Here is a 12,475-nt window from a genome sequence, read left to right on the forward strand (position 1 = left end):
TTCAATTTCTAAATTTATTTGTGAAACCAAAAGTCGACAGTCAAAATCACACCATGAAAAAAATAAAAACGCTACATGTTATGAGAGGGATTATATAAAATTCAATAATTCTCCATTGAGAGGGATCATATTAGAGAGGCTAATTTTAGGTAGCGGACATTTTGGCTAAATCGCCATTAATGAGTGGAAATAACATATTCTACTACTCTTTTCAACATCTTTCGAAAGAGGTGAAGGGACCATTTCAACTCGACAAATGGCAATTACCTAGCATAAGAAGGAGGTTTGACAAGGCAATTTTTTTACTAGTTAAATTTTTAATAACTTAGATGTAGAAGGAGATCTATATAACTAATCTCTTCTATTTGCATTAGCAAATTGATGAATGTATAGGAGGGTATTTTTACATTAAATTTGTATAATCTTTGCTTCAATAAAATCATGGAAACAAGTGAAGGAGCGAGATTTCTTGAAAATAAAGAAGATCAAAAAGAAAGTGTTTGGAGGGAAAATGAACAATATCAACAATGGCGTCCTGTTCCTCCTCCCGAACCAAATCCTGGTACCAATTGTTGTACAAACATGACAAGTCAGATATCTAAAAAGAACTTTACAGGTCGTAAGAAGGTGGCTCCTCCTCCTCCTCCTCTCCCTTCTTCCAACAATGATAGAGTATCCACATCATAAAAGCAACATCCACAAAAATATAGTATGTGGTTTGGTTTCTGAGCAAGAACGATAAATATATATAGGCGATGCGCACCATTCTTCCTGCTAAACGAATATCACATCCCAAAAGACACTTAAAATGACTCAATTCATGACATTTTTTTGCACTTATAGACCTTACTTTTGTTTCATTGTTTTATTCATTTTTTAATTTCATAAACGAAGTAAAAAAAAAGGCCGACTGTACTAATTGTCCATCATAAGTCATGTAGTAATTAGTGGAATAATATATATCATCTTTTTATTTTTCTATTTATTTATGAAAAATGTGTAGGAGGCGGATGTGTTAATAATCGATCCAACATTCGATCCCGACACTCAATTCGGGACCTGACCCTACTCCCCACACGGGACCTGACATTCGAATTAGGATTCGATCCTGACCATGACCACAAATGTTTTATTTCAAATAAATTGGCCCAATGGGGTCTTTTTTAAAAGAAAAAAAAATAAAAAACCCTGACCATGACCCGAAGTAAGACATGATCCCAAGACCCAACCCAGGACCTAACCCTGAGCATTCCCGATACGAGACCCAACTTTCGAATTGGAATATGATCCTGACACTCGAACCTGACCCCAACACACAATCCAAGAGCGACCCTGACCTGGTATCTGACTCGACCCGACCACGACTCTCGGCCCCAACAGTCTAATTTAGGATCCAATTGTTGATCGGGGATTCGACCCCGACACCCCACCCGAGATCCGAGACCCGACCTGACCCCGACCCCAACCCCGATACTCGACCTCGACACTCTACCTGACACCTGACCCCAACCCCAACACTGACTCAAGACCCGTCCATGAACCCGACACATGACTCCGAGCCTCGACACTCTACTTGACACCTGACCCCAACCCCAACCCTGACTCAAGACCCGACCCCGACCCGACACATGACCCCGACCTCGATATCCGACACTGATACCCGAGACCCGATTATTAATATGATATTTCGAGTGTTATCCTTAATTAAGAAGTCATTCCTTTGTAGGAAACACTAAAAACTTCTATTGCGAGCCCTTTTTTATCTGTGTATTCAAATTAATTGTATTGATATGTTATATACATCAGATAGTTAAAGCAAAAATGGATTGTTTTCCTCTTAAATGGATTTTCTGTTAATGTGTGTGGTACGAAACTGAATTAATCAAAATTTTAACGAAATTATCAAATATCATATAAGAAATAAAAAATAATTTTATGAGTATTTTTATTCAGTTGCTTCTCTAGCATATGACCAGTTCTATTTTTATTTATTTATATATATTCTTTTCCTCTCTCTCATATATATATATGACCAGTTCAATATCATTTTCTTTCTTGGCTTAATTCTTGTTTTGACCCACAAACAGTCAATGGTCAAATATCACCACAAAATTGAAAAATTAGAAAATCATGAAAAAATCAAAGTCGTAGCAACACGTTCTATAATGAGTATAAATACACAACAAATTAATTATTATCACATCACACTAACTTTATTCACCAAAATCATAAACTCTTTCAAACTCCATCTTATTTTTTTCCAACAAATTAAATTAACATGGCAAATAACAATTTTTTTGCTACTTGTTGTATAATCTTGCTATTTTTTCTATTTTTAAAAATAGATACAAGTGAAGCATCAAGATTTCTTGAACATAAAGAAGAAACTAATTATCTTTTATTACCATCTTTGCAATGGCGTCCAGTTCGTCCTCCTGGATCAAATCCCGGTACTAATGCTCGTACTAACATGGTCAGTCAAGTATCACAAAGGAATTTTGTTGGTCGTAAAGAGATTTTTTCACATCCTCCGCCACTTCCAACCTCTTCCACTGAACATCAAATAAAAGAAGAGAGTTTAAGTTTTACATACTAACAATGTAATCGTCACTGACTTAATTTTATTTTTATTTTTTTTAGATTTGAGCTGCCTTATGTGCAGTTTGACTTGGACAGATTCTTTAATTTTTCTTGTACTTTTTTATTTTTATATAACATGAATGTTAACATTATCTCAATATATATGATACATACTTTTCCAATATCTCAATTGCCAATGTCGAAAATTTTATAGGATTTTATAATTATTTTTTAAATGACCTGATAATATAAAAAATAGTTATGCACTATCATTGTCTAGACTTATTATATAGTATATATTTTCATATTTATGAAAATGAAATACTTCATCATTTTCTGTGTTTTTTGTCTACATAAAAGTGCAATGTTTTGGCTGAAGAATTCTAAATTAATTGTAACTTGAAAAATTGAAAATAAAAAAATTGTAAACTTGGCACCATAGTAAACTTGACAGTACAGAGAGTAATGTGTACCATCAAAGTTTTGTTTTATGGCGTAATATTTGATTTGATACGATATTTAAGAAAAAAATATGAATAACTTGAAATTTCAAACATATTGATATCTTTGTAGCTAATAAGCTTATGCTTGATAGTATAACTAAAGATTTCATGATAAAATATTTTCAAATAGAAAAATGTATCGATCGTCTGGAACGAACTAATAAAAAAAGAAACAGATCAAACCACATAAAAAATAAAATCTAAATATATGAAAAATTGAGTGCAGGTTTATGTGATGATAAAGGATTTCATATTATATACAAAATATAATTCGACTTATTATGTGCATTGAGGCTTAAAGATTTTTTATATTATTCATGAATTCTAACCTATTTATGTATTAAACACACTTCGAAGTTAATTAGTCCATCTTTTTTCTATTTGAACTGTCAGCATCTTTAACTAGGTGTGTTTTAATACATAAATAATGATAATTAGATTAATTATTTTTTTATAGATCAAATTTTGTTTGACTTGTGATCATAAGTAAACTTAGAGCAGAGGATTACAAGACTAATTTATAAAAAAAATTCCCTTCTAAGAAAGTTTAACAAAATTATATATCTTTTAAAAATAGAGGAAATGTCCTTCTCTTTTTCTCTCTATTTATATAATATGGTTTACCTCTTCTTTACGTTTGACTATTTGAATTAATTAATTTATAACTCGAAGAATAATTCCAAATTTAATTTCCTAATTTATTAATGTCTATAAATTGAAGAAGGGGAAAGGTGTACTTGACTTCTAACATATGTAGAAAATTGATTTTGAGTTTTTGAATTAAAGTTGGTAATTGGGGACATATATCTTTAAACTTTGTAGTTGAATTTAAAAAAATGATTTTATAAAGAAAAAGAAAAAAATTATTACTCTTTTTTCCTTCGTATTATTCTTTTCTCAATTATTTCAAACCTACAAAAATATACTCCTATGTATATATAACTAAATAAATAAGTTTAAGCTTGAAAGCATTTTTTCAAGCAAAAATTTCAATAAATCAAGTCTGCGTAGAATACTTGACTTTTTCGTACGCAAACCACAAAAAGTATTGTCCCCTAAAGCCCATCTTTTTGAAGGCCTTTTGAAGATTAAACTTTCTTATTCGTTTCTATCCTATCTGATCGATCGAGCACTTGTAATCGACATTACACTCTGGCTAGCAAATTCAATTTTTTTTTGTTTTAATATTTTTCTATAGATGATTTTAATTTGGTCTAATTTGTAAAATATCCAATGTGTTTTCATTTAATTTTCATAGGACTAGTTCAACTTCAATTTTCTTTTTTTTCATAAACCCTAGAAGTCAATGGTCAAATCCTTTTTTCATGAAATTAAAAAAATTGTAAAAGTTTGAACGACTTTTGGTAACGCGTTAATTATTTTCATGACTATAAATATCCCTTGTGATTTAAACTCCAATTTCTCATTCCAATTATCTCAAGAAAATGAAATCACAGATAAGTAGTTCTAACATTTTAGCTTCTATGTGTACTACTAAAATATTGATGCTACTATTGTTTTTGCTTCTTCTAAGCACTAAACAAAATGAAGCTGCTCGAATTCTTTCACATGATAATGAAAAAAATGTTGCAATTTGGAGGGCAAATGAACACCTTTTGTTACCATCTCTACAATGGCGTCCTGTCCGACCACCAACTCCCAATGATGGCACTGGCAATCAAGATTCAATATCATCATTTAATTTGTCTAGCCCGCCTAACGTTTAACGGGTTGGGTGAAATAGCCGTGACCCATTAAATTGCCCAAACCTTACCCGAAAAAACTATATTATCTAATCGTTCATCAAAATAATAGTCAGTTTATGTGTATTTTTTGGTATATTATTGAATGATGTACATAAAATATACATTTTTAAAAACAAACAGTGTATATTTGTCTACTAAATGTAATTGGTTTGGCCGATCGACTAGATATATAACTTATTCATTTTGTTTTTATCGTATTTCTTTTCTCATAATATACTGATTTATTTTTTATTTTATTTCTCACAAAGCATATAATTCGGAATTTAATTCTTCAGAAAGAACATATATCGTTGTAGGGGTGGATGTATTGTCAATGATGCGGGTTTATCTGAATTTAATAATTTCGGCTCAGTCATTCAGATCTTATATATATACATATGTATAGAAAAATCACTAAAAAGTTAGCCATGAGTTGTGGTCGTATTCGGATTTCAAAAGTTGATCAAACTTTTTTTAGTTTCAAAAGTTTCATCTACCTTTTAAATATTTTTAATTATCAATTATTTATAATTTAAAATACTTTTAACATAATTTTCAAATACATAAATTTTATTTTTAAAAAAAATCTAAATTCATGATCAAAATTAAAAAGTTTGACTTTCAAAATTCAATTTATGTTCATATAAATTGAGACAAACGGAGAGCATGAAGCTATTTTGTTTGAAGGTACACAATTTCTAATTAATAGTACGAAAGTTGTGTACTTGGTGAAAATAATTAATTAATAAATATTTACATCACTTAATTTTAGTATATTTAATACATGAGTTGTAACTTGTAAAGTTGTTAAGAATTAACAAAGCATATAAAGTATTTTATGTTTATTCTTCAAAGTCAAATAAGATGCCACCAATAATATTTTTAGGTACTATAATTATGCTCGTGATTGTATTGCAATCACTTTATTTATGAACAAAAAATAAAAGGTCAAAGTTAAGTTTATGGATTCTAGACCATTTATTAATTTATTTTGATTATTGTATTATTTATTATCGTTGCTCTTCTTTTGTTCATTACTTTCAATATGACTTTTTTCAGTATTACTGTATTTCTTTTTTACTATTAGATTTATATATTTTACTTGAATCGAGGATTTGCTCAAGTAAACACCCTTCACTTCTTGTTTAAAGATTATTATAGATTCGACTCATAAAAAATGATAAAAAATCAATTAATTAATAGATTACGTAGTAATTTGCGGGATGGGCCATCGGAGACAGATAAAAAAGCAATTTGAATAATAATAATAATAATAATAATAAAAAGAATTAAAAAGAATAGCAGAGATAGCTAATAGATTAGGTGGAGGTGTAATTTTTCGATGAAGGTTGTTCAGCTGCACATTCTTAATTGGTTGTAGCTTCGCCCCTGAATAACACATCACTTTCCACTAATTAACTTCACTTTTGAGATTACAACGAGTATGTTATTGTTCTATAGTTGAACTGATATGTATACTCAATATCATTCTATTTGTATTGATTTGGTTTAGATTGGTCGAAATAACTAATATTCAATGTGAATTCGGATATGAACTATTCATTTTTTCATGAAATAAAATTTACATATTTAGATACTACATAAAAGTATTATTATAAGTCATGGTAGTCAACAATTCAAATTATTTAAATAATATTTGATAAAAATATGGTCAATTTTATTTTTTTTATTGTTCACATAGTAACTAAGATAAATAAATTAAAACAGAAAAAGTATCTACCAAACATTTTTTTTAGCACGAATATAAAATTTGAGTCGAAATTACTGAATCTTATCGAACTCGTAACCAACCATATGATTCCCTTGTGACAACCAGACAAACGGTTGAATATTAAAACAGTTCATGGACATCACGTCCTGTCTCGCCTCAATTTGTCCTTAAAAGTTTGTTGGTGCAACTCACGTTCACTTTTTTTTTCCACATTAATTTATATCATATCTTAAATATGTGGATGAATCAAATATTCATACATATCTTGGCTAAATAATTTTGAAAATTGGGCAAAAAAATAAAATTTAGTATTTCATTTTTGAATGATGAAATTTGAAGACTTGTTGATGCAGCCAAGTGATGAGAAACAGAAAAAAATACTTCTTAAAGAAGAGGTAATGATTATATTAATATTGTCTAGCTATGTTGTTCAAATTTTTCAAAAATATTATCGTACGTATTTGTGTCTGACACACACCTGTTGACATTTTTGAATATTCGTATGTATTGTTAATAGGTTGAGGAATTGCGAGAAGAATTAGATGGGCAACTTCAACTGAAAACAGTTTTGCAATATGCATTACAAAGACCAAATGTTGGTTCTTTTCCTTGCCTGTCCACCCTCCCTCGCCGGGTATGTAAATATATATCTTCTGCTTTTAGTCACTATTAAAAAATCGCTAATTTTCTATAAAAAATTTCTGATGTAATCCGTCAAGAAATTTGGCTCGTCCATAACGTTTCTGATGACTTTTCCATCTGAAACTTTTTACCAACAAGTCAATTTTGGACAAATTCCATAAGAAATTTTCGAAAAAAATTAGCATTTTTCTGATAGTGTTTCTCATTTAGTTTGATTTTTTTGGATATAGATAGTCAAATATAAGCTTAAGACCAAATTATGTGAATGTTGTAGGGTATATATATCATTTGTTTCTTTTGTTATCAGAAGATCACTAATTTTTCTATGGGAATTGGCTCATTGATAACGTTCCCAATGGCTTTTATTGTCTAAAACCGCTTACCAACGAGCCAATTTTCCACGAAAATGTCTGTAAAAAATTAGCAATTTTCTGATAGTGTTTCTTCGTTAGTTTGAATTTTTGGATAAAGATGGTCAAAGAGATACTAAAGACCAAAGTGTGTGAATGTCGGAGGGCATACATATATATTATCTTCCGCTTCTTTCACTATCAGAATATCACTAATTTTTTATTTAAATTGACGGTTTTTCCATCCGAAACTCCTTCACCGACAAGCCAAATTTCATGAAACATCTATAAAAAAAATTAGCGATTTTCTGATAACATTCTTCTCTAATTTAATTTGTAATTTTGGATGGATAGATACTCTAATGCAAAAAAGTCAATAAAAGACAAATTTTCAAATCGTATATCCTTTGTCAAGCTTTCTCTATGTTTGTTGTGACTCTCGTAAACTTTAAATTCTGAACCTGTCACTACAGGTTCAACATCTACTAGAAGAAATGGTTACCACGGAAGAAGAGATAGCTTGGTTAGAGAGAAAAGTCGACGTGCTAAAGCTAAAATTGTACAGAGAGAAAGAGTTAGCCGAAAAATGGGAAATGTTGCAACTTAAACAAGTGCAACATCAACGACTGATTTCAAAGCAATTACCGCCTCCTCGCCCAGTAGTACACAAAGATGTTGAACCCCCTGTGGCCTCGAGATCAAGTAACTATCAACAACTAAGAAAACAATATCGAATTCGAAAAGAAAGAAGAGCCACTGTTGGTTCCTCCATAGACTTCCACACTCCAATTGATCTCACCGGTAAGTCAATATACTTAGTACTCGAAAAAGTTACATATTTGATTGCTCATAAAAAATAATTACAACTTCTAGCCGTATTTTCCTTTATTTCATTGATGTATACATCACCAACCTCCAATTTTCATTGATGCACTTGGTACCAACCTCAATTTTGTTGACACATTTGTTATTAATCACCATCATTTTTTTGTTGTTGATGATGGACTTGTCATCAATCCTCCAATTATTGAAGCATTTATCTCCCTTTTTTTTGGTTATATTTGAAATCTCAACTAAAGTCATAGAGGCTCTGATACCAATTTGGAAAAAAAAATTACTCAAACTTAATAGCTATAGTGACATCCAAATATACTAACATTATCAAAAAAAATTGTTTGTTGTGGAATTAATCAGAGGAAATAGTTGAGAGTAGTTCCAGAGGTTCAAGAAGCTGGCGCAGACACCACAGTCAATCTGCAGATATAGAAATGGAAACTGAAACGCCAAATAAGTTATCGGAAGAAGTACTCAAATGTTTAATAAGTATATATCTTAAGTTAAACAAGGCATCATTAGAGAGTAAAGGGTCATCTACTTCTATGGTAAAACAATCTCTAATTTCCTCCAAGAAATCCAAAAGCAGCTTCATATGTAGCAAAACTTGTTCATCAGCTGCTGTTGATGCTCCAACGTTCGCGTTCAACGATTACGCGTCTAATCTTGATCCTTATGGGATCTTGTTAGACACTGATGGAAGCCATGGAGAGATTGGATCATACAAGAATTTCATCCAAGTCTCAAGAACTTCTCTTAATACAAGCCATATATCTGAATGTCTTCCTCAAATGGGAAAGTTGAGGTACCTTTTTCAAATTTCACTATAAGTAGAAATATTGGAATTAGCTATGAACTTTGTCACTAATTTGTTGCTAAATAGCTTGTAGCTAACATGTTCTTTTGTTAAGCAGTTGATAATCTATCACTAAATTGCTCGCAACTAACATATTCTTTTGATAATTTGTTGCTAAATTGCTTTTTTTTTTTTATAATATGTTGCTAAATTACTCGCAATAACATAGTTTTTTGATAAATTGTCGCTAAATTATTCATAGCTAACATATTATTTTGATAGTATGTCGCTAAATTGCTTGCAACTAACAAATTTTTTTCATAATATATCACTAATCGCTCATAGCTAACATATTCTTTTGATAATTTGTTACTAAATTGCTCGCAAATAACACCATCTTTTGATAATTTGTTGTTAAATTGCTCGTAGCTACCATATTTTTTTTGACAATCTACCTCTAAATTGCTTGAAGCTAACATGTTGTTTTGCTAAGTTGTAGCTAATCCATTGGTAAACAGGAATAGGCCAATAGTGATAAATTTTGTTGTTTAGCTATGAAATTTGTCTATCACTAATTTCTATCTTTTCTAATTATGATTTTTTCCCTAATATTTTATAGGAGTATGGTGCAAAAATTTAGCAATGTGGACATAACTTGCTTGACATACAAGCAGAAGTTGGCATTTTGGATCAATATCTATAATATCTGCATAATGAATGTACTGTAAGACATGTTAAGCTTTTTTTCTATGAAAAAAGAAAATAAAATTGCTAGAAAAAACTTCGTATTCGTGTTTGTGAGAGCTAGGTAGAAAAAAAATAGTCTTGATGCATACAAATTGACCTGAATACTGATAATACAACTTATTGTTTATGCTAAATTCAGGCATTTCTACAACACGGTTTGCCTTCTACGGAGGAGGAACAATTGTCTCTCGTGAATAAGGTATGCACAATTTTTTATTTCACCGGAAAAAAAATAATGGAATTACCTACTAACTTTTTCTTTAATCTGTCGTTAAATTGCTTGTAGCTAACATAATTTTTTTGATAATATTATTAGTGATGAATTAGCTACTCAGTTAATTGTCTCTAATTTTAAAAAAAATGTCTCTAATTTGTGTTAAATTGCCCTAGCTAACAATTTTTTTTTGATAATATGTTATAAATTTGTCGTTAAATAGGATTAGCAACATTTTTTTTCCTTTCGGCTACATAATTTGTCTGTTGCTAATTTCATGATATGCTTGCGTTTTTTGCAGGCTGCGATAAATGTTGGTGGTATTGTACTTAATGCGTTAGCCATCGAACATTTCATCCTTAGGCATCCAAGGGACGCTGAGCATGTGAGTAATACACTCAGATGATCACTCAACTAATAGTTATATTATTTAAGAAAGTCATTTACAAAATAATGACTTTCGGAGATATATATTAATTGAGTGATGATATGAGATAACAACTGGAAATTGAACTTACAAGATACATTTTAATTAATTTTCACCATTCTTTGGCTTGATGAATTCAATTATTTATTTTGGATTTAAAGGGATTGAAAGATGATAACGAAAGATTTTTGAGGAATGCTTATGGTCTTGAGTACCCAGAACCTAATGTCACGTTTTCACTATGTCGAGGAAGTTGGTCTTCACCTGCAGTAAGTTCGTTACAATTTATGTGACACATTTTTTTTAGTCGGTTCCAATAAAAATATGGTATATTGTTATGTATAGTAATAACTTGATTTTAAGCTTTTTATTTTACTTTTGATGAAATGATTTATAGTTACGTAAATATTTTTAAAAAATGACAAAATGGTCCTTTAAGTTTGAAGGTAGGTTCAAAACAATCCCATTTAAGTATGTGATGAACAATTTTGGTCCTTAAATTTGTCAAAAGTTATAGTCTTGGTCAATCAATTCACAATTTTTGTTCATTAGATTTGACGAAAATAGTTGTGAAAAAATGAACCATAAACACCTAAAAAGTCCAACCAAATCCTAAAATATTCAAACCAAAAAATTAAACTAGACACTAAAAAACTATAACAAAAAATATCAGAAATTACACCAGACTCTAGTTTTGACGTAGCCTAAAAGTGTTATTTTTGACAAAATTTAAGGATCAAAATTGTTCAGTTGCATACTCAAGGGTTTATTTTGAACCAACCCTTAAACTTAAGTGACCATTTTGTCATTTTTCAAAATATCTACTTGTTATTTAGATCATAATTTTCAAATTCTATGTCGAGTCAAACATTTTCACCGTGAATGTAAGTTCCTAGTCATGAGTATAACAATGTTGTGTTGTTACAGCTAAGAATCTACAGACCAGATGAAGTCTCGAACGAGCTGGAAAGAGCAAAAATGGAGTATTTGGAAGCTTCAGTAGGAGTAACAAGTAAGAAGAAGATAATGGTGCCCAAGCTAATGCAATGGCACATGAAAGACTTTGCAGATGATATGGAGTCACTAATTGAATGGATGTATAGTCAATTACCAAGCTCGTGCTCTTTGAAAAAGTCGATGATGGATTGCCTTGACGCAGGGGAAAAGAAATCTCTATCGCTTGCTAAGATGATAGAGGTTCAACCTTACGCCTCAGAATTTCGATACTTGCTCCCCTTATGAGTTATGAACATCACAATTGTTGGGAAAATGTTCTATTTGTTCGCACTTAATAAATTATTATCAAACATATAATAATTATTAAGATCACAATCATTATATTTATTTTTATTTTTTTTAACTCTGAATTTTTATTATTCAAATCTTACCACCGCGATTTGTATACTTTAATTTGATTTTTTACAAGTTAATCCATTTTTATTTGTTTGATGTTAATTTGTATTAGTAATGTTTGCTTAATCTAAAAAGAAAAAAAAAATGCAATAAAAGATGCACTTATCTACTAACGTAATAAAGAAAGATTTAAACAAAACCAACGAATGTCAAATGTCTAGTGGCATACTTATTTATTTAATAGAGTTATTAGAATTTTGTTAACAACAAACTTAAGTAAATATTTAATTTCATGTCCAACAATTAATAAATACAATATGTAGCTGAATAAATATATTGTGTATATGTATGAGTGTATAGCATAATAATTGTGAAATATTCACGAGTTTAATATGTATATCAACGCATATATAATATTTCTATCTAATTATATTTATTTGGATAATAATTGTATCTGAACGCGTATTTGCTATAACAATCTCAAACTTTTATTCTAGTAATCTTTTTAAACTATTGTTATTTTAAAGTGTATCCACACACATATATATGCTA

The 12,475-nt window shown here is 30.1% G+C and overlaps 1 protein-coding gene across 1 annotated transcript; it reads left to right on the plus strand.

Annotated features, from left to right (window-relative positions):
* Nucleotides 1-6,804: 6,804 nt before the first annotated feature.
* LOC125873051 (uncharacterized) lies at nucleotides 6,805-11,832 on the plus strand. Its single transcript, XM_049553904.1, has 9 exons — nucleotides 6,805-6,955; nucleotides 7,078-7,194; nucleotides 8,026-8,353; nucleotides 8,747-9,191; nucleotides 9,802-9,901; nucleotides 10,069-10,128; nucleotides 10,445-10,528; nucleotides 10,732-10,839; nucleotides 11,498-11,832. Exons 1-9 carry the CDS (start codon nucleotides 6,884-6,886, stop codon nucleotides 11,810-11,812), a joined length of 1,629 nt encoding a protein of 542 aa, XP_049409861.1. The 5' UTR covers nucleotides 6,805-6,883; the 3' UTR covers nucleotides 11,813-11,832.
* The last annotated feature ends 643 nt before the right edge of the window (nucleotides 11,833-12,475 follow it).

Source organism: Solanum stenotomum, chromosome 8 (assembly GCF_019186545.1).
Source record: "Solanum stenotomum isolate F172 chromosome 8, ASM1918654v1, whole genome shotgun sequence".
In the NCBI taxonomy this organism is placed as follows: Eukaryota; Viridiplantae; Streptophyta; class Magnoliopsida; order Solanales; family Solanaceae; genus Solanum; species Solanum stenotomum.